This window comes from Pinus tabuliformis, chromosome 4_2, assembly GCF_031772625.1.
Source record: "Pinus tabuliformis cultivar Carrire ecotype Pingquan chromosome 4_2, CPIR1, whole genome shotgun sequence".
In the NCBI taxonomy this organism is placed as follows: Eukaryota; Viridiplantae; Streptophyta; class Pinopsida; order Pinales; family Pinaceae; genus Pinus; species Pinus tabuliformis.
The window spans coordinates 1,183,015,661-1,183,039,863 of record NC_142304.1 but is presented as its reverse complement, the minus strand read 5'-3'; the positions used below and the strand labels follow the sequence as shown (position 1 = coordinate 1,183,039,863).

Sequence of the window (24,203 nt, the reverse complement as noted above, 5' to 3'; positions counted from 1 at the left end):
TGTTGGTGAGGAAGAAAGATGGTTCGTGGAGGATGTGCATTGATTATCGAGCACTGAATAAAATAACGATCAAGAATCATTATCCCCTTCCTCGCATTGATGATCTATTGGATCAGTTGAAGGAAGCTTTTTACTTTTCCAAGTTGGAATTGCATAGTGGTTACCATCAGGTCAAAGTAGCAGAGCAAGATGCATGGAAGACTGCTTTCAAAATAAAGAAAGGGTTGTATGAATGGCTAGTTATGCCTTTTGGCTTAACTAACGCTCCTGCCACTTTCATGAGAGTTATGAATGATGTACTCAGCCCTTTTATTGATGATTTTATAATTGTATAGTTTGATGACATTCTTGTTTTCAGTAAAACATGGGAAGAACATTTGAAGCATGTAAGGCAGACTCTAGATGTTTTGAAAAAGGAAAATCTCTATGTTAAATTATCAAAATGTGAATTTTGTAAAATATCTTTGAATTATTTGGGTCATATTGTAGGGGGTTGTGAATTGAAGATAGATCCATCTAAGGTTGCAATCATTGTAAACTGGCCTAAACCCAAGTCTACTATAGAAGTTAGAAGCTTCCTAGGAGTAGCACAACATTAGAGAAAGTTTATTGCTAATTTTTCCTTAATTGCAGCTCCCTTACATGCTTTACTAGGATTGAACAAGGTCTTTCAGTGGGGAGGCAAACAACAGAAATACTTCGACACCTTGAAAGAAAAAATTAGTACAACACCAGTATTAGCATTGCCAAATCTTCAACAACCATTTGAGATCGAAAATGATGCCAGTGACTATGCCATGAGAGCAATGTTGATGCAACATGGTAAACCCATATGCTACCATTTTGAGACTTTTAATTCTGCAGTAGTTAATTATCCTACATATGATAAAGAATTGTATGCATTAGTCCAGAGTGTGAAGAAGTGGAAACATTACTTAATGGGAAAAGAAACAATAATACATACTGATCATTACCCACTTCAGTATTTTCACTCACAAACTAAATTGCAGTAATCAAGACACTATAGGTGGATGGGTTTCCTACAATAGTTTCATTTAGTCATGAGATATAAAAAGGGTATACACAATAAAGTTGCAGATACGTTGTCCAGACCAATCATAAATGCATCTACTATACTTAAGCATAACTCAGTAATGCATGAAAGCTATATTAAACAATATGCTCAAGATATAGACTTTAAAGATGTATATGTAGCTTTAAGTAATGGCAAAAAGGTAGGATTACTATGTTAAGGACCAACTCTTGTATCATTTGGGAAAGCTATGCATTCCACAAACAAAAAGAGTGAACATAATTAGGGAGGCACATACTTATCTGATATTAGGTCATTTTGGTGTAAGTAAAATAGTTGCACAGCTGCAAATATACTGCCATTGGCCAAGAATGCATGAAACTGTTTTTAGATATGTAAGAGGGTGCACCATGTGTGCTAAAAGTAAGCCCAACAATAGAAAACTAGGCTTGTACACTCCACTAGCAGTCCCTTCCTGTCCTTGGGAAAGTGTTTCCATGGACTTTGTTGGGGGATTGCCAAAATCTAGAAAGGGACATGACTATTTATATGTTATTGTGGACAAGTTCAAAAAAATGTGTATTTTAATACCCTGTAATAAGCAGATTATAGCTGAACAAACAACGAAGGTGTTCTTTTAGCATGTCTAGGTGCATTTTGGGTTACCTACTTCCATAGTATCTGATCGAGACTCCCGATTTGTTGGGAAGTTTTGGTCAATTTTGTGGGAATTAATGGACACCAGACTGAAGAAAAGCACAATCTTTCATCCACAAACATATGGCCAAATAGAGGTAGTCAACAGGACAGTGATCCAGTTACTTAGGGGTTATTGCAGCAAGCATCCCAAGCTTTGGGATGAACATTTATGTTATGTGCAGCATGCTTACAACCGTGCTAAACATTCTTCTACATAGAGATCTCCTTTTGAGACCTGTTTTGGTTTTATACCAAGGTCTCCCTTGGATTTTGTCTTTGAAAAAGACATAGTAGTTGCTGGACATAGTGATGTGGACAAAGCAACCAGGTTCATCGAACAGATCCAAGAAATTCACCAGGTAGTGCAGGAACAGCTACAAAAGAGCCAAGCCAAATACAAGGCAAGGCATGATAAACATCAGGTGGAGCACAGCTTCCAAGTTGGTGATCATGTCTGGCTGTATATCAACAAGGACAGAAGGCAAGGTGAAGGAAAGAAGCTGAAGCCAGTAAGGTATGGGCCTTTTAAGGTACTTGAGAAAATTGGTGAAAACGCTTTCCTCCTTGATCTGACAGCATACATGCACATCTATTCAGTGGTAAATGCAAAAAACTTAAGACTGTATGAACTCCATTAATTGAAGGTCCCGAAGAGCAAAGTCAATTACCTTCCATTGATGATCTGTTGCCTGAATACCTCAATGAGTTGCAGGAAGATACAGTTCTGGATAGGAAGGTGAGGACTACGCATAGAGGGGACATGGAGTACCTTAGGATCGGGCTCAAAGGTTCAAAATCTAGCAGTGCCCAATGGATAGAGATTGGGCAAGTGAGGCAGCTATATCCTCACTTGAGCGATGCTTGAAAACCAACTTTTGGTGGTCCAAAAGCCTTTTTTAGTGGGAAGGCATGATCCAAATGGATCCAAGAATACTCTCTAAGTCTTGGAAACTCAAAAAATCATGCCAATGACCAAAGAAAATCGCATGAGAAAACCTTTCAGAATGGGGAAAAACACTATTAGGAGCAAAAACACGTGAAATCAGTGAAAAAACAGAGTATCGGAGGCGGAACAAATGAATGCACAATAGCCGTCAAATCTGGCCGATCAACGGTCTAGATTTGATCGGCAATCGCAATCGGCATAGGTAGACAACGAAGATCGACGCAGACTACATAACACCTACGACGATGATTGGCGGAGTCAACTAGGACCGTCGATCAAGCGCGTAGATCGACGGCCCATGTTGCATCGCAGGATCGCTATCGGTGATTACAAAGAGCGCTTGCAAATGGCCTGGGGCATGAGCGATATGCGATTGCGATCAATCGCATCGGAGCAACACCATGGAGCGGGACCGATACACATGTATATGTGCGGTCCGATAAACCAGAGCCGATGGTTTTATCAATATTATTCCATAAAATTTGAGATCCGCAACAAAGCCATTTTTAATGTATTTTCGTGGTTTTAACGCATTTTAAAAATACAAAGGGGTAGGCCATTGTGACATGCGATGATGACTTACAGGCGGACCCGATAGGGGGATGGACCATATTTAAGGAATTTTTGAAGTCCGAATTGAACTGTGTTTTGGCGTAATTTCACAGTCGTAAATACATTTTCCTGTGTAAAATAGAAAATGACTACGTTTGGGATTTTGAAGGATTTCAAGGGACCGAGGCACTCTTACATTGCCGAATAGGTGGCCACCTCCCCTTGAGGCATTATGCAATGATTGTGTAACGCCAGAAGATGGATTTGAAGCGGACAGAGACCCGGGAGACAGAAAGCCGAGAAGGAGAAACGCAGCCCAGATTGGCTTTAAAGCCACAGATAGAGAGCAAACATGACAGTCAGTATTGCAGGCAGTGCTGAGATAGAGCTAGGACAAAGATAGAGAGCATTGAGGGAGTCTATGTACTCAAAGAGTCTTGTGAGGTTCAAGCAAAGCTCTTGTTGTTGCATCTGTTGTGTGTGAGGCTCAAATTGAGCTCATTGTTGTAAAAAATCTGTTTTGAAGACATAATAGAGAGGCCACCACTGAAGGCTAGACCAGGAGATGTAGCCTAGGAGTGTTGGGTGAACTCCTCATTAAATTTGTTGTGTTATGTGTTGTCTATTATGTTTTGTTTACTTCTTCATTATCTGTGTATTTCACAATCTTATCGATCCATTGCATAAAATAACATAAACAAATCCATGCATATGAGTCTGTAATACCTTATTAATTGTCTTAGATCTCATTATCAGATCAAATATGAAAATCAACCATGGTCAACCATCTTCAATTTTGGTAAACCATGGTCAAATGTCGCATTGTGACAATTATTGTCTCAAAATGAAAATCAATCATGGTTAATGATCATCAATTGTCATGGTCACATTGTGACAAAGATTGTCTCATGGTCCAACGTCACATTATCACAACCATGGTCTACCATGGTTGAACTTCGCATTGTGACAAAGCTTGTATATATTAAAATCAACCATGGTCAACCATAGTCAATCATAATCAACCATAGTCCAAAGTCACATTGTGACAAATATTATTTCAATATGAAAATCAATCATGATCAACCATGGTCCAACATTGCATTGTGACAAACATGGTCTCAATATGAAAATCAACCATGGTCAACAATGTTTGTTTTAGGGTTTATAATATTTATCTTAGGGTTTATATCCCTTGGGTTTACAATATTAATCCTTTGTATTTTCAGTATTAATCCCTTTTATTAATGCCTTGTGTTTATAATATCAATCCCTTGGGTTTATTAATCTAAGGGTTCATATTCCTAGGGTAGAATATTATGATAGGGTTTATATATTAATCCTAAGGTTTAATATAAATCTCTTGGGTTTATAATCCATTGGGTTTATAATATTAATCATAGGGTTTATATTCCTTGGGTTTAATATTAAGCCTAAGGTTTCCAATATTAATCCCTTGGGTTTATGAGTTTTAGGGTTTATATTCCTAGGGTTTAATATTATTCCCTTGGGTTTAAAATTATCCTCTTAGGTTTATAATCCATTGAGTTTATAATATTAACCCATTAGGTTTATAAATTCCTAGGGTTTACAATATTAATCCCTAGGGTTTATTAGTTTTAGGAAATGGTCGAACGTGGCATTGTGACAAAGCTTGTCAATCCTAAAATCAACCATGGTCAACCATGGTCAATCATGGTCAACCATGGTCAAACGTCACATTATGACAAAGATTCTTTCAATATGAAAATCAATCATGGTCAACCATGGTCCAACATCGCATTGTGCAAAGTATTGTCTCGATACGAAAATCAACCATGGTCAACCATGTTTGATTTAGGGTTTATAATATTTATCTTAGGGTTTATATACCTTGGGTTTACAATATTAATCCTTTCTTTTTATTGATGCCTCGTGTTTATAATATCAATCCCTTGATTTTATTAATCTAAGGGTTCATATTCCTAGGGTAGAATATTATGATAGGGTTTATATATTAATCCTAAGGTTTAACATAAATCTCCTGGGTTTATAATATAAATTCTTAGGGTTTATTATATTAATCATAAGGTTTATATTCCTAGGGTTTAATATTAAGCCTAGGGTTTACAATATTAATCCCCTGTGTTTGTTAGTTTTAGAGTTTATATTCCTAGGGTTTAAAATTATTTCCTTAAGTTTATAATATTAATTCCTTAGGTTTATAAATTTCTAGGGTTTACATTCGTAGAGTTTAATATTAAGCCTAGGGTTTACAATATTAATTCCTTTAGTTTATTAGTTGTAGGAAATGGTCGAAAATCACATTTTGACAAAGCTTGTCAATATTAAAATCAACCATGGTCAACCATGCTCAATCATGGTCAACCATGGTCCAACGTCACATTCTGACAAATATTCTTTCAACATGGAAATTAATCATGGTCAACCATGGTCCAACATCACATTGTGAAAAATATTATCTCAATACGAAAATCAACCATGGTCAAGAATGTTTGTTTTAGGGTTTATAGTATTTATCGTGGGGTTTATATACCTTGGGTTTACAATATTAATCGTTGTATTTTCAGTATTAACCCCTCTTTTTTATTAATGCCTTGTGTTTATAATATCAATCCCTTGGGTTTATTAATCTAAGGGTTCGCATTCCTAGGGTATAATATTATGATATTGTTTACATATTAATCCTAAGGTTTAATATAAATCCCTTAGGTTTATAATATAAATTCTTAGGGTTTATAATACTAATCATAAGGTTTATATTCCTAGGGTTTAATATTAAGCATAGGTTTTACTATATTAATCCCTTGGGTTTATGAGTTTTAGGGTTAATGTTAATAGGGTTTAATATTATTCCCTTGTATTTAATATTATTCACTTAGGTTTATAATATTAATCCCTTGGGTTTAAAATTATACCCCTTGGTTTATAATCCATTGAGTTTATAATATTAATCCCTTAGGTTTATAAATTCTGAGGGTTTAATATTAAGCCTAAGGTTTACAATATTAATCCCTTGGGTTTATTAGTTTTAGGGTTTATATTCCTAGGGTTTAATATTATTCCCTTGGGTTTAAAAGTATTCCCTTAGGTTTATAATATTAATCCCTTGGATTTAAAATTATTCCCTTAGGTTTATATTATTAATCCCTTAGGTTTATAAATTCGTTGGATTTATAGTATTAATCTCTTGGGTTTATAATATTTATCGTAAGGTTTATAATATTAATTTTAGGGTTTATATTCCTAGGATTTAATATTAATCACAGGCTCTAATGTTATTCCATTGGGTTTATAATCCCTTTGGTTTTTAATATTAAACCAATGAGTTTATTAATCTCTTAGATTTATAATATTGATCCTAAGGTTTCTAATATTAATCATAGGGTTTATATTCTAAGGGTTTAATATTAAACCTATGGTTTATAATATTGATCTTAGGGTTTAATATTAATCCCTTTAGTTTTTAATCCCTTGGGTTTATAATATTAATCTTAGGGTTTAATATTAATCCCTTTAGTTTTTAATCCCTTGGGTTTATAATATTAATCCTTTCGGTTGATCAATATTAGTGTTTATGTTCATAGGATTTAATATTAAACCTAAGATTTAATGTTATGTCAACTGTGGTCCAATGTCGCATTGTGGCAAATATTGTTAATATTAAAACCGACCATGGTAAATCATGGTCAACTATGGTCCAACATCACATTGTGACAATGATTCTTTCAATATGAAAATGAGTCATGGTCAACCATGGTCCAACATTACATTGTGACAAATATTGTCTCAATATAAAAATCAATCATGGTCAACCATGTTTGTTTGAGGGTTTATGATATTTACCTTAAGGTTTATATACCTTGGGTTTACAATATTAATCCTTTGGATTTTTCGGTTTTTAGTATTAATCCCTTATTTTTATCAGTGCCTTGGGTTTATAATATCAATCCCTTGGGTTTATTAATCTAAGGGTTCATATTCTTATGGTATAATATTATAATAGGGTTTATCTATTAATCCTAAGGTTTAATATAAATCCCTTGGGTTTATAATCCATTGGGTTTATAATATAAATTCTTTGAGTTTATAATATTAATCATAGGGTTGAATATTAAGCCTAGGGTTTACAATATTAATCCCTTGGGTATATTAGTTTTAGGGTTTATATTTCTAGGGTTTAATATTCATCCTAGGGTTTATAATATTAATCCCTTAGGTTTATAATATTAATCCCGTAGGTTTATAAATTCCTTGGATTTATAGTATTAATCACTTGGGTTTATAATATTGATCCTAAGGTTTATAATATTAATCTTAGAGCTTATATTCCCAAGGTTTAATATTAATCCTAGGCTCTAATGTTATTCTATTGGGTTTATAATCCCTCTGGTTTTTAATATTAATCCAATATGTTTATTAATCTCTTAGGTTTATAATATTGATCCTAGGGTTTCTAATACTAATTATATTGTGAAGGTTCTGTGAGGCCAAGAGGTAACTCCTCAAATGAATTATGTTTATTCATTAAGATTATTCATGGTTATATACATGAGGGAGTGACTCTTGGGCTTCACCTCCTGATGACTCTTCAGTTTCCATTATTTACTATTTACATTATTTACAAGTGTTCACCCAATCCCAATGATTAGGTGTGAACATTTCCCCCCTTAATCTGAATGGATGTTGGTGAGTCTAAGCATCGTTCTGAATCTTTCAAAATTTTATCTTCCAAGAGCTTTGGTGAATATGTTTGCAATCTGCTCAATAGTGGAACAATGGCATAGATGGATTGTCTTGGCCTCAACATGATGTCGAATCATATGGTATTTTTTATTGATATGGTTCATTCGATCATGGAACTTTGGGTTCTTGTCCAACTTTATTGTAGAGGTGTTGTCAATAATGAGTGGAGTTGAATGTACTTGTTTTACCTGCAAATCTTCTAGAATTTTCCTGAGCCATATAATTTCTTTTGTTGCCTCAATTGCTGCCACATATTCTACCTCTGTTGTGGAATCTACTGGAACTAATTGTTTGTGTGATCTCTAGGAGACAACTCTTGATCCAAGACTCATAGCATAACTTGAAGTAGATACCCTAGTTTCTTTGTCCTCACCAAAGTCTAAATCAAAGTATCCAATCAAGATGAAGTCACCCACCTATGTATACTTGAGTCCAAAGTCTTGGGTTCCCTTCAAGTACTTTAGAACTCTTTTTGTAGTAAACCAATGTCCCTCACAAGGATTTTGCATAAACTTGGAGAGGATTCCAACAACAAACGAAATGCTTGGTCTGGTAGTAGTCAGGTAGCTGAGACTTCCTACAAGTTCTCTATACTTTATTGCATCCTCAAATTCTTTTTCTTCAATGGATGTGAACTTTACGTTTTCTTCCATTGGAGTAGTCAGAGGATTGCACTCAACCATGCCACACTTGTTTAGAAGATCTCCAATGTACTTCTGTTGAGAGAGGAATATAGACTTTAGATGTTGAGTTACTTCAAGACTAAGATGGTAGTGAACATAACCCAAGTCAGTGATTTCAAAACCTTTCCTCAATTAATTTTTTACGGATGCAATGTAGCTCTAATTATTCCCTATCATCAAAATATCATCTACATATACCAAAAGATATACAACTATTTTCCCAACTTTCTTGACAAACGAAGTTGCATCATTAAGATCATAATATTTGAAGTTGAGTTTCAGAAGATGCTCAGTGAAATTTTCATACCAGGCTCGCGTTGCTTTCTTGAGGCCATACAAGGATTTCACAAGTTTTCATACTTTATGTTCATGTCCCTTCACAACAAATCCTTCTGGCTGGGATATAAAAACATTTTGTTTCATATCTCCATTCAAAAAAGCAGTTTTTACATCCATTTGATGGACTTTCCAACCATTTTGAGCTGCTAAGGCAAAGAGTGTCCGAATGGTAGCCCATTTTTCTATGGGGGAAAAGTATCCTCATAATCAATCCCTTCCTTATGTGCAAAACCTTTTTCCACAAGCCCGGCTTTGTGCTTGTCAAGTGAGCCATCAACTTTATTCTTGTTCTTGTAGACCCACTTGCATCCAATTGATTTGGTTCTCAGTGGAGGATCAACCGAATTCCAAGTGTCATTCTTTATGAAGGCATCATACTCCTTTTACATTGCTTCTTTCCATTCATCATAAGAAGTGGATTCTTTGAAGGAAGTTGGTTCAAAATCTGTAGACAAATTCAGTTCACAATCATAAGAAACATCCATATCAATAGGTGAATCAGAATCATCTACATCACCTCCATTTTGCATGGTTGAATTTCTTGTTCCTGTCTTTCCAACCTCATCAGGATGAACACTTTCAAGTGTCTTTGTCAGCCACTTTGGGGGACCTTTCTGAGATGGTCCAGGCTACGCAGTTGACAGAGTTGGGACTGAATCAAGATTGAGTCTCCCAATTATGTCAATCACATCACTCAAAGTATCATCAGTGGTTGGAGTTTCATGTGGGGGAGAGAGTGCTTCAGAAGAAGATTCCACATATTGATCCAGTATAGGAATCCCCCCTTCAAGATGTGGAATCTGATTATCAAATTCCTGAAATAATTTTTTATGTCCGAATCTATCCAAACAATCAAGTTTTCACTCAATAACATTGTAAGCTTTGGGAGATTCAAGAAAGATTACATCTCTAGATACAACAAACCTTTTATTAACTTCATCATAGAGATGGTATGCTTTGGAGGTATTTGAATACCCCAAGAAGATACACTTACAACTCCTTGAACCAAGTTTGTTTCTATGTACCTTTGGTATCAAGGCATAACAGGTAGAACCAAATACCCTGAGATGCTTTACCGAAGGAATGTGGCCATACCACATTTCTTAAGGAGTCTTGTTTCTAATAGCATTAGATGGACATCTATTCATTAATTCTTGGGTTATGGTGCGTTCAGGCCACAATGGACAGTGAAAATATAATACAACAATTATTAAAAAAAGACCATAGGGATAATATGACAGAGATCGTAGAGAGCGGAAGAGAATAGAGGGGCAAAATATGGTAGAAAACGGATCCCATGAGTTACACAAAAGCTAATTTTAGGAGTTGGCTCTGATACCATGTTAGGCGAGGAGGTAACTCATCAAATGAATTATGTGTATTCATTAAGATTACTCATGGTTATACACATGAGGGAGTGACTCTTGGGCTTCACCTCCCAATGACTCTTCATTTTCCATAATTTACTATTTACATTATTTACAAGTGTTCACACAATCCCAATGATTAGGTGTCAACAAGTTCAATATTAATCTATGGATTATAATATTAATCTTAGGGTTTAATATTAATCCTTTTAGTATAAAATACATTTGGTTTATACTATTAATCCCTTAGGTTTATTAATATTAGGGTTTATGTTCCTAGGATTTAATATTAATCCTAAGTTTTAATGTTATTCCCTTGTATTTAAAATTCTTTGGGTTTTTAACATTAATCCCTTAGGGTTTTAATATTAATGCCTTGTGTTTATAATATCAATCCCTTGGGTTTATTTATCTAATGGTTCATATTCCTAGGGTAGAATATTATTATAGGGTTTATATATTAATCCTAAGGTTTCATATAAATCCCTTAGGTTTATAATCCATTGGGTTTATAATATAAATTCTTAGGGTTTACAATATTAATCATATGGTTTATATTCCTAGGGTTTATAATATTAATCCCTTGGGTTTAAAAATTATTCCCCTTGGTTTATAATCCATTGAGTTTATAGTATTAGTCATAGGCTCTAATGTTATTCCCTTGGGTTTATAATCACCTGGGTTTTTAATATTAATCCAATGGATTTATTAATCTCTTAGGTTTATAATACTGATCCTAGTGTCTCCAATATTAATCATAAGGTTTATATTCTAAGGGTTTAATAACAAGCCTATGGTTTATAATATTAATCTTAGGGTTTAATATTAATCCCTTTAGTTTATAGCCCCTTGGGTTTATAATATTAATCCCTTCGGTTTATTAATTCTAGTGTTTATGTTCCTAGGATTTAATATTAAACCTAAGATTTAATGTTATGTCAACCATGGTCCAACATCGCATTGTGACAAATATTGTCAATATTAAAACCAACCATGGTCAATCATGGTCCAACGTCACATTGTGACAATGATTTTTTCAATATGAAAATCAATCATGATCAACCATGGTCCAAAATTGCATTGTGACAAATATTGTGTCAATATGAAAATCAATCATGGTCAACCATGCTTGTTTTAGGGTTTATAATACTTACCTTAAGGTTTATATACCTTTTTTTTATTAGTGCCTTGGGTTTATAATATCAATCCCTATGGTTTATTAATCTGAAGGTTCATATTCTTATGGTATAGTATTATGATAGGGTTTATATATTAATCCTAAGGTTTAATATAAATCCCTTGAGCTTATAATTTGTAATATTAATCTCTTGGATTTATAACTTCTAATATTAGGGTTTATAATATTAATCCCTTCAATTTATAATGCTAATAATTTGTTGGGTTCATTAATCCCTTGGGTTTTTAATCCCTAGGGTTTATAATATTAATCCCTTGGGTTTATAATGTTAATCCCTTGGGTTTATTGATCGCATGTGTTCATAATCCCCAAAGTTATAATACTAATCCTTGGGTTTATTAATCCCTTAAGATTTTAATATTAACCCATTGGGTTTTAAATATGTTTGGCTTTTAATATGAATAATCCATTGGGTTTATTAATCCATTTGTTTTATAATATTCATCTTTGGGTTTATAGTATCAATCCATTTGGTTTATAATATTTATCCCTTTTACGAACAATAATTATAGTAATTATTGATAATAAATATTTAATAATCCATTGGGCTTAAAAATTATTCCCCTTGTTTTATAATCCATTGAGTTTATAATATTAATCCCTTGGGTTTATTAGTTTTAGGGTTTATATTCCTAGGGTTTAATATTATCCCTTTGGGTTTAAACTTATTCCCTTAGGTTTATAATATTAATTCCCATGGGCTTAAAATTATTGCCTTAGGTTTATAATATTAATTCGTTGGGTTTAAAATTATTCCCCTCGGATTATAATCAATTGAGTTTATAATATTAATCCCTTAGGTTTATAAATTCCTTAGATTTATAGTATGAATCTCTTGGGTTTATAATATTAGTCCTAATGTTTATAATATTAATCTTATGGTTTATATTCCTAGGATTTAATATTAATCGTAGGCTCTAATGTTATTCCCTTGGGTTTATAATCCCCTGGGTTTTTAATATTAATCCAATGGATTTATTAATCTCTTAGGTTTATAATACTGATCCTAGTGTCTCCAATATTAATCATAGGGTTTATATTCTAAGGGTTTAATATTAAGGGTTTATAATATTAATCTTAGGGTTTAATATTAATCCCTTTAGTTTATAGCCCCTTGGATTTATAATGTTAATCCCTTCGGTTTATAATACTAATCCGTTGGGTTTATAATATTAATATGTTTATTTTATTAATCCATTTGATTTATAATGCTAATAGTTAGTTGGGTTCATTAATCCCTTGGGTTTATAATGTTAATCCCTTGGGTTTATTGATCGCTTGTGTTCATAATCCCCAAAGTTTATAATATTAATCCTTGGTCTTATTAATACCTTAAGCTTTTAATATTAATCCATTGGGTTTTAAATATGTTTAATTTTTAATATGAATAATCCCTTGGGTTTATTAATCCTTTTGTTTTATAATATTCATCTTTGGGTTTATAGTATCAATCCATTTGGTTTATAATATTTATCCCTTTTACAAACAATAATTATAGTAATTATTGATAATAAATATTTAATATTTAATAATTATTAATTATTAATATTAATTTTAGGATTATTCATTTTTAATTATAAATATTTATATTTATTTATAAATATCTATTATTTATTTATAATTATAAATATTTATATTTATATTTAGGTGATTAATACCAATGTCATATTATCTCATTTATAAAATTAATTCCTTCGGTTTATAATTTTAAGGTTTATAATCGTAGGGTTTATAATACTAATCTTGGGTCTAACACGAAGAATATAAGGTCCCTAACATAGATGACTTTACGCTATGGTCTACTTGGAACAAGCGATCCTACCGTAGAGGCATTGGGGGAATAGCTTGTTACATTAAGAAGAACATCTCCCCCCATGCTAGGATTTATAAAAATGACCCTTACAACCAATATAGTTGGATAGAGACCACTGCTATTAATAATAAAAAGACCTACATAGCAATATGTTATTTTCCCCCCATTAATTCTAACTTCTATAAGAAGAAAAATCTAGATAAAAATAGTCCTTACAATGGTTTGGAGAATGATATTTCTAGCCTAAGGAATGAAGGTAATATCCTTTTAATAGGTGACTTTAATGCTCGAACTTCAAGCAAGCAAGCTATTATTCTAAACAATCATTCCAACCCTAATCCTCTTTATTTAGATGAAGACCCTACTATGGCTAGTAGGTACAAAAGGAGCTCTGAAGACCTCGGGGAGAATCTATTTGGGTCAGAGCTAGTCAAGCTCTGCAGTGCTCAGGATCTCATAATTTGCAACGGTCTAAAGAAGTAGCCCAACTCTACCCAGATGACCTGCATCCATGGGCTTGGTAGCAGTGTGATAGACGATGTTATTTCCGATCTCCCTTTATACAACAAAATAATAAATTTTGACATCTTAAACGACCATGAACCTGACTCTGATCATAGGCCTTTACTTATAACTCTCAATTTTATCATGCATAGAGATCCCATAGAAAATAATCCTTATAGCCAAAAGAACTTAATTTTTGATAGAAATAAAAATGATCTCTTTCTAAATGAATTAAAAACTAATTTGCTTCCTTTATCTAGTATAGACAACATAGAAGATCTCTATCATAATTTTACTACAACCCTCTCATATTCTACTAACAAGTTCTCAATTGAAGTTTCAAATAATAAAAGAAATAGCAAAACTAACCCATGGTATGACAAAGATTGTAAAAGTGCGAGGAGATCAATTAAGGAAGTTGTTCATGAATCTCTTAAAATGAGCAAGATAAAAATATACAAAGCCCTAACTAAAAGGAAAAAGAGGCAATACATTCGTAAAAGACAAGAGAATCTCTTACACCTCTCTAAGGTAGCTCCTAAGAAATTTTGGAGGCGGATTCTGACTAGGAAAACTAAAGATAATAATAAAATTGCTCTACACGATTGGAATTCCTATCTTAAAAAGCTTTATGAATCTCCAAATGTCATGGATAACTTTGAAACCCTGCCCACAACGAAAGAAGTTTTCTCTCTAGAAGACATTGATTTTGGGGTTAAACGCCTGGCTAATGGGAAAACTAAGGACATTGAAGGTTACCAAGCGGAAATCTTAAAAATTGGAGGCCCTGTCCTCATCCGCCATATCCACAAGCTTTTTAATCAAGTAGCCAAGCAAGGGTTCCCTAAGCTATGGACTAAGAGCCTCATTATCCCTATTTTTAAAAGTGGGGATACAAATAACCCCTCTAATTATCGAACAATTATGATAAGCCCTCTCTTAGCTAAGTTATATGGTAGTATTTTGGAAAAGAAGTTGAGCATATGGCTTGAAAGTGATGGTAAGCGGGCTAAAGGCCAATCAGGTTTTAGAAGGCATCACTCAACAATAAACCACATCGTTACGCTTAGGATCATTGTGGAGGAATGTCGTAATGATAAATCCAATATCTTTTGTTTCTTTGTGGACTTTAGAAAGGCTTTCGATACGGTTCCTAGAAACAACCTTTGGAAAAGATTAGAAGAGCTAAAGGTTCCTTTCGAGTTGAGAGCTGCCGCTATAAGGCTATATGAGAATGCAATTTCCAAGTTAAAGAGCAATGAGGGGTGGTCGAAAGATATTAAGTGTAATATCGGAGTTAAACAAGGTTGCCCCTTCTCCCCTACCCTATTTGGCATTTACATTGACAAGCTCGAAGGTTATTTAGAGGAAGTAGGATAAGTTGGCACGATCTTAGCTGGGATAGTCGTCATCCTTCTTCTCTATGCTGACGATATTGTTCTCCTCGCAAGGTGTCCATCTGATCTTGATAAGCAACTTAAGCTTCTTAAGGATTTCTGCTCTACCATATGTATGACTGTTAACACTGACAAAACAAAAGTTATGATTATCAAATCCAAGAAGGACACCTACGCTAATTTTATGTATGACAATAATAACTTGGAGGAAGCGTATTCTTACAAGTACCTAGGAATTGATATTCATCACAAGCTCCACTGGAACTATTGCATTGAGAAACAGACTAATGGGGGGTGGAAATCTTACTTTGGTCTTGAAAATAATTGTAAAACATCAAACCTCGTAATGTGGGATAAAAAGAAGTTCCTCTTTGAAACTTTAATCACTCCTGTTATCTTATATGGATGTGAGGTTTAGGGTTGCAGCATCTCTAGAGAATCCTGGAGAAAGATTGAGCAAATCTAGAAGCGCTTTATAACGTATAACCTGAAAATTAAAAGCAATACACCCTATCCTATTCTCCTTATAGAAGTAGGTCTTTCCCCTATTGAGAGCCTAGCTATGACTAGGCTTCTGTTGTACAAGCACAAGCTCAATAACATAGGAGATCACAGGCTTCCTAAGCTAGCTTTAAATTCCAGCCAAAACCACCTAAGGCTGAAACAGGGGTGGCATTAAGACATGAGGGCCTGGTTAAACCATTGGGAGATCAACGAGAATGATGCATTGCAAAACATTAATAACATTAAAAATATTGTTACTTCCAAGTTCAAAGAAAAAATGTGGTGTGAGAAAGATTTAGTAGCTAAAGGAAAATTAAGTTATTATAAGAAGGTCATCAACCCCACCCTAGAAGATCAAAAGTATCTCTTTATTTTAACTAGCTCAAAGAAGAAAATTAATATAGCAAAGATTAGAACGAAGTCTCATGAGCTCCATAGTGAAACAGGTCGTTGGACAGTTCCTAAAACACCATGGATGGAAAGGATCTGTTATCTCTCCTAGAATAGGAACATCGAGGATGAAAACCACTTCCTCTTAGAGTGCCCCGCATACAACAACATTAGATCTCAGTTTCATAATCTTTGTCGCAATATTGACCTCCCTAGCCTTTTACGATGTCAAAATTATAGTGAGCTTGGGAGGCTTCTCTCCAAGCTTTTTGAGCATAGGAATAAAATCTTAAATCAAACTAAATAATTTGTTTCTTTAGGTCCGATAGACCAAAGTTTGGTCTCAATGGATGTTAGCCATCATCATCATCATCATTAATTCAGGTTTATTTCCCCTTGGGTTTATAACATTAATCCTTTGAGTTTATAATATTGGGTTTTTTAATATTGGATTTATAATATCGCATCTAGTGTAAGGGTTTCAAATGTTGGATTTTTAATAGGTTTATAGTATTGCATTTTATAATTTTAGGGTTTATAATATTAATATTAATATTAATCCCGTAAGTTTATTAATCTATTGGATTTACTAATCCTAAAAGTTTATAATATTTATCCCTTGGGTTTATAACATGTCTATTATTCCCAAGGGTTTATTTTTTATTAATCTTAAGTTTTAATATTCTCTTAAGGCTTATAATCATAGGGTTTATATATTAATCCCTTCGATTTGAAATATTAATCTCTTAGGTTTATAATTGTAGGGTTTATAATATTAATCCTAGGGTTTTTAATCTCTTGGATTTATAATATTAATGCTAAAGTTTATAATGATTTGTGCTTACAATATAAATCATAGGGTTTAATATTGTTCCCTTGGGTTTATAATATTAATCCTTTGAGTTTATAATATTATTGGACAATTAATCTCTACTAATATAATTAATATTATTAATATACTATATTATTTATATATGGGTCAATATTATTAACATTGTGATTATAATCTAAGTATATATAAAGAATATTGATAGTTATATTAATATGTTAATAAATGTATATTAATCATTAGGATAATGGTGAGAAATAAATAAGTACTATTAGTAATAATCGTATACTATTATTATATTAGGTTAATTTTGTTATTGTTAAATATATAAATGTTTATATATATAAATATATAAAGATTATTATTATTTTTATTTATATAGTTTTTAATAAGTATGAATAGTCATTTTCTAATAAGCAAATTAACACTATACCTCTAATAATTATTAATGTAATTGATAAATGTCTACTTCTAATTGATTTTTCAAAAAAACTATAAAATTACTTCTAATTGATTTTCCTAGAAAGCAATCTTTTTGCTCACTAATTCTTGCCCACTGACGGTGCAACCCATACTTTTGTGTTTAATTTTATCAGAAACAGCTTATTCTTTTCCTTATTTCCTTAGGATGGGGCCATTTCTTCCAACTTCAAACAAACGGAAATATTTAATTAACCTGACTTCGGTCTTTCTTTTTTAAAACAAATTAACAGACCTGATGATCTCCGCAAGACTTCTGAGAATGCTTTTTAATTTATTCGAACTTCAAACAGACGGCAAGATTTAATTAATCTCTTGACTGCGGTCTTTCTTTTTTAAAATGAGAATGCTTTTTCGTTTATTCAAACTTCAAAAAGATGACAAGATTTAATAATTAATCCGAGTGAGTGCGATCTTTCTTTTTGAAAATGAGAATGCTTTTTCGTTTAGTCAAACTTCAAACAGACGGAAAGATTTAATTATTTGTGAGTGCGGCCTTTCTTTTTGATTTGTGATATTCTTTCTTTTTTATTAGTGAGTGCGGTATTTTATTAGTGATATTCTTTCTTACTTTTGCGGAAACTGGGTATTTACCATCATTGTTTATAAGTCAGTATCTACGGAATAAAGTAGGCACAACTTTATTCCAAGTTCGAATTTCTATGAATTCTAATTTACCATCATTGTTGATCCAGAAATCACAATTTACCATCATTGTTGATCCAGAAATCTGAGACGGCAACATTTAATTAATCTCTTGAGTGCGGTCTTTCTTTTTAATTTATTCAAACTTCAAATAGACGGCAACATTTAATTAATCTCTTGAGTGCGGTCTTTCTTTTTGAAAATGAGAATGCTTTTTCGTTTATTCAAACTTCAAACAGACGGAAAGATTTAATTAATCTGAGGTCGGTCTTTTCGTCACTAAATTTACTCCCGTGCTGTATGCATTTTGATTAATTTTATTCTACTTTTGCGGGTATTTACCATCATTGTTACAAGTCAGTGCCACACTTCGACGAACTGGACGATTTCGAGACAACTTTATTCCAAGTTCGAATTTCTATGAATTCTAATTTCAAAGTTACAAATGTATCTATGCGTCTATATAAACAATCACAATTTGGTTCTCTGAAGCATTGTCATTGTTGTGCGTGTTTCAGAGAAGGAAATGATGGATACCTGTTACGTCCCTTCTCTTTTCTGGTGCTGCCACTTACTCCTCTTTTATTCCATTCTCTTTCTCAATCCTCCTTTTGTCTTTTCCACACCCATCGCCCATTTGCCTCACCATCCTCCTCGTCTCACCAATGCTTCCGATCAACACGCTCTGCTTGCATTCAAGTCTGCAATCACATATGATCCCTCCCACTCCTTAGCCACGTCTTGGATGCCGAATGTTTCGTTCTGCGAGTGGACGGGTATCATATGCAGCAGGCGCAGACAGAGAGTCGTTTCCCTCAATGTTTCAAGCATGGGATTACAAGGTACAATCTCTCCCCTTCTCGCCAATCTCTCCTTTCTTACAGTACTCGACCTTCACAATAACAGTTTTGACGGCCACATTCCGTATCAATTGGGAACCCTCTTTCGCTTAAACATGCTTCGCCTGTCTGGCAATCAACTCCAGGGTTCCATTCCGCGTACTCTGGGTAGCTGCCGCAGTTTACGGAACTTGACTCTCTCCATTAACAATCTGACAGGAAACATTCCCCCACAACTATGCCTTCTCCCCAACCTAATAACCATGTACTTGGGAGCTAATAATTTGATGGGAACAATCCCGCGCTGCTTGGGAAACATATCCTCTTTGCAGTACTTAGAATTAAGTTACAACAACCTTCACGGCAGTGTTCCTTCCGAATTGGGTATGCTAAGCCAGCTCATCCTTCTTGACCTGCAAGATAACCATTTGACGGGATGCATTCCGTCTTCGTTGTCCAACTGCACCAATCTTGAAGCATTGGATATAGGTATTAACCAATTAGTTGGCCACATTCCGTCGGAGTTGTGTACCAAGAAGACCACCCAGTTAAAGGAACTCTATCTGGGTGCTAATCAGCTAAGTGGCAGCGTTCCTTCATCCCTCTTCAATTGTACCAAGTTACAATCGATCGATTTAGGAGGGGACCAGCTCAGCGGAATAGTGCCTATGGAGTTGGGTAAATTGACACATCTCCGGCTGGTTAACTTGTACGGCAATCGCCTGATTAGCGGCGACACCACGACATGCCCCATTCTTACTGCTCTTAGTAACTTTTCCGATCTACAATATGTAGATTTATCTGAGAATAACTTCACTGGGCAATTGCCGTTTTCTATAGGCCACCTCTCTACAAAACTCTACCACTTAAACTTGGGTATCAACGAATTAGCTGGAGAAATACCTCCTGCTATTGGAAATTTAAGTAGCTTAACATTCCTTAGTTTAGAAGGTAATTCTTTTACAGGGTCAATCCCTTCTTCAGTTAGTATGCTTCAGAAGTTGGAGAGGTTATACCTGAATTCCAATAATTTACAAGGAAACATCCTAATGGAAATTGGGCAGCTAAAGAGTTTAGGTCTCTTATATATCTTTGGAAATAATTTGTCTGGAAAAATCCCTGATTCTATGGCCAACCTCCAACAACTAAGATATTTAGATCTTAATCATAACCAATTATCAGGAAACATACCTGCAAGTATAGGGAAATGTGTGAACTTACTAGAGCTAGATCTATCATACAACCAGCTTAGTGGGCACATACCTCAAGAGCTTGCAGGCCTTGCAAATTTAGCCTTTTATTTCAACTTGTCAAACAATTTATTAAGTGGCCATGTGCCTTTAGAACTAGGAAAGTTCGATAAGCTTCAAGCCATAGATATTTCGGCAAATCAAATCACTGGCTATATTCCAAGTATCGTCGGAAGCTGCAAAGAAGTAGCATATCTGAATCTTTCTTACAATGCACTTGAAGGTCCAATTCCAGTGTCAATCAGTGAACTTCTAAGTCTTCAAGACCTAGATCTCTCCTCCAACAATTTGTCAGGTGGAATACCTATATCACTAGCAAATCTCACAATGCTCCAGCACTTGAATTTTTCTTTTAACAAGTTGTCAGGTGAAGTCCCTAAAGAAGGAGTTTTCAAAAAGATTGGCGCCACAGCATTTATGGGAAATCTTGGTCTATGTGGACCTTGGGTAAATCTACCACCGTGCTATGCTCATAAACATAAAAGTGTTTTGAATCTCAAAAGAGTTATCATACCGGTTGTTGTTGTAGCAATTGTTGTGTTGTGTTTGTTTCTTGCAATATTGTGGAGAAAGAATTGTAGGAGAAATATTCAGAGAGAGACTGGTCCATCATTAAATGTGGGGCATCGAAGAATCTCCTATGCAGAGCTCGCCATTGCAACAAATGAATTTAGTGATGCAAACTTGTTAGGAATTGGTAGTTTTGGAAAAGTGTACAAAGGGATTTTGAATGATGGCACAATGGTTGCTGTCAAGCTTCTCAATCTACAAAATGAAGGGGCTCAAAAGAATTTTGATAAAGAGTGCAAAGTTTTGGGTAGAGTTAGACACCGAAATTTGATTCGGGTCATAACTTGTTATTCAGATCTCCAAATCAAAGCTTTGATATTTCCATTAATGCCAAATGGAAGCTTAGAAAAGTGGTTATATCCCGATGATGGAGAACAAAGTGGTTTGAATTTGATTCAAAGGTTGAATATAGCAATAGATGTCGCCCAAGGCATGACATATCTCCATCACCATTGTTTTATGCAAGTCATTCATTGTGATTTGAAACCCAACAATGTGTTATTGGGTGAAGATATGACTGCATATTTAATAGACTTTGGCATTGCTACTGTATGTTTTGCAAATAATGAAGATGGGGATATCACTTCCACAAATGCACTCAAAGGATCTACAGGCTACATTCCTCCAGGTATTATTTAAACTACATACCATATTTAACTAATATTGTGATTTTTTTTTCTAAATCTTTATTAACCATTGTGAATTAAAAACCTTAAGATGGTGATCTATGAATGCAGAATATGGAGTGGGTGGACAAGTCACAACAAATGGTGATGTTTATAGTTATGGAATACTGCTATTGGAAATGCTCACTGGAAAGAAGCCCACCCACGACATGTTTGTCGAAGGAATGAACTTGCAAAAATGGGTGGGTAGCAGTTTTCCAAACCGACTAATGGATGTGGTGGACTTGGGTTTACTAAGGAGGACAAGTAGTTGTACTGAGGAAGATAATAATCTCAATTGTCTTAGTTCATTAATAAATGTGGGATTGCTTTGCACAAATGAATCTCCTAAAGGACGACCTACTATGATGGTCATTCTAGGCATGCTGCAAAACATCAGAGACACTTTTTCGAGCCCTGGTGCCATTCCCAAATTGCAATCAAATATAACACATTTATTGGGTAGTACAAGCACTACTCTCAACAACATTTGTGAAGGTCAAAGTTCTTCAACATCTTAGTCTATTGTAATAAACTTGTAGCTGTGTAGCTAAGCCATGAAGTAAATTGAATCTTATTTCCATTTCCTTCTTTGTACATAAATTGTTGTTAATTACATGTTATTCCCAAATTCCAATAAAATATAACACATTTGTTGGGTAGTACTAGCACTATTCTCAACAACATTTGTGAAGATCAAAGTTCTTAAACATCTTAGTCTATTGTAACAAATTGGTAGTTGTGTAGCTAAACCATGTAATAATTTGAACCTTATGTCTCTTTTCTTCACTGTGCATAAATGGTTGTTAATTACATGCAAACATGAACAGCAAAGTTAGATCCACTATGAATGCACCCTGTATTTTGGTTTTTGGTTTAAAAACTTGACTTTTAATTTTAAAGTTTTGAAAAAAAATATGAAACTGAATATTTTGAAAATTACAAATTAATGTTAAAATTTTTTAATTTTTAATTTCTATTTTCTGATTTATTCATTTACATTAAATAATTAATTTAATGTAATTTAAAAATAAAAAATATATATGCTAGCCAATCTCATAACAATTATTAAACAATACACCTATCAAATCTACCTATCAAATCTGAATATTTTCATATGATTTTCTATATACAAAGAACAGCGACTCCTATGAAATAGACCATAGAAAAGTAAATGCTACCTGACATGCCAGGTATTTACCTTTCGTCCTCTCTCTCGAGGCTGCTATCTTGATGAGCGTGCTGTCACTCAGAGGGCGAAAGGTAAATACCTGGCATGTCAGGCAGCATTTACTTTTATATGGTCTATGAAATAGGAATTTCCTACAAATAACTCGACCTCTGACTAACGATTTGTGTCATTAAAGGTCCGCTACTGTCAGTGTAGAGATACATACACACAAACCAATTGACTGCTTGAAGAAATTAATGCTATGTAGCAGATCTCATTTATGACATAAGAGGTATGGACTGTGAAGCACATTTGGTTCTCGTTAATTGCCTCCACCTATTTACTAAATCACTTGGCAGATTCTGTGCTATGTAACAGATCTAATTTATGACATAAGAGGTATGGACTGTGAAGGAGATTTGATTCTCCTTAATTGCCTCCACCTATTTACTAAATCACTTGGCAGATTCTGTGCATTACCCAATCCAAGAACAAATAATAATAGATTTTGTGCCTGTGTGTGGTTTCAATGTTTTTCGCCACTATTATGGCAGGGACGAGGCCATGGACAGCCGTAGGGGCACCATGACTGGTGTTGTAACTGAATCTTGTAAGCCTGAAATTTCAAAACTTCTCTTAGACAAACTTGTATTAAAAAAAAATTCACTTGCAAAAACCTGCTTGTCAGCTTAATATAAACCTGCCCTTGCAAAAAGATCTTTTATTCCTTATCAAATGTGTAGTCTGTCCAACTGTAGGTTGTCAATATTTCTGGTCATTTCAAATTGGGTCGGTATACTTCTATTGAAGCTGTAGGTACAGTGGTAGAGACTGCTTTGTTGACTGAGATTTAAAACAAGGATCATAGCATTATTGATGAACTTCTTGTCATGGAAAATGAAGCATTTTAAAAAAACGCAGAGTTATTCAGACAGCGAGTTTTAAATGAACATTCTGAACAAATGGAGTAGAAATTTAAAAACCCGCGACATGGGTTTTTTTTGCAGAGCGATCCCAATTGTCTTCATAACGGGCAGATTCGAAAAATTGCACACCATTTGAGGGATTTTGCTGGTTCTTCCAAGGGGCGATACAGAAGCCAAACGTAAAGTGATTTGGAAATGAAGCCAAAAAAGGATTTCGACGCTAAAAGGAAAACCTCATGGGAATAAGCATATTTTCGATCTCACCTTTATTTTCCGCGGCAATGCATGCTACAGGTGACATATAAAAAAATTGCAGAATTTCTCCATTAAAAAATGGGAGACCACGCATTTCATTTGCCAAGACCGCGTATTGAACAGAGGCAGGGAATTTTATTTTTATGTACTTCTAGTTCTCTGTCGAAAACCATCATGATCAACTCAAGGAGATGACAATTGAGTGGGTGTTCCATTTCCTCTTCTAATCCAGAGATCTTGGGACTCTGTTTGAAGCCAAAATTGTCTGCTCAACAATACTCTTTCAATGTTAATATTCAAGTCGGTCTTGCGGAATTTGGGCAATTGTTACATAAGATGCTACAGGTTGTAAAGCCTTCCTCGAACTATGATCACAATGCATGTAACAAAGAGGATGAGGTTTCA

At 34.2% G+C, this 24,203-nt stretch overlaps 1 protein-coding gene across 1 annotated transcript; it reads left to right on the top strand.

The window, feature by feature from the left end:
• The first annotated feature begins 18,548 nt into the window (after window positions 1–18,548).
• LOC149173896 (uncharacterized) lies at window positions 18,549–21,996 on the top strand. Its single transcript, XM_089428033.1, has 2 exons — window positions 18,549–21,409; window positions 21,519–21,996. The coding sequence occupies exons 1-2, from the start codon at window positions 18,649–18,651 to the stop codon at window positions 21,965–21,967; spliced, it is 3,210 nt and encodes a 1,069-aa protein (XP_089284159.1). The 5' UTR covers window positions 18,549–18,648; the 3' UTR covers window positions 21,968–21,996.
• Window positions 21,997–24,203: the final 2,207 nt, after the last annotated feature.

Excerpts from the sequence above, each read along its gene's own strand:
- LOC149173896 (XM_089428033.1), top strand. The coding sequence starts at position 18,649 with ATGATGGATACCTGTTACGTCCCTTCTCTTTTCTGGTGCTGCCACTTA. Across the intron at positions 21,410-21,518 it reads TACAGGCTACATTCCTCCAG|AATATGGAGTGGGTGGACAA; the intron begins GTATTATTTAAA and ends CTATGAATGCAG.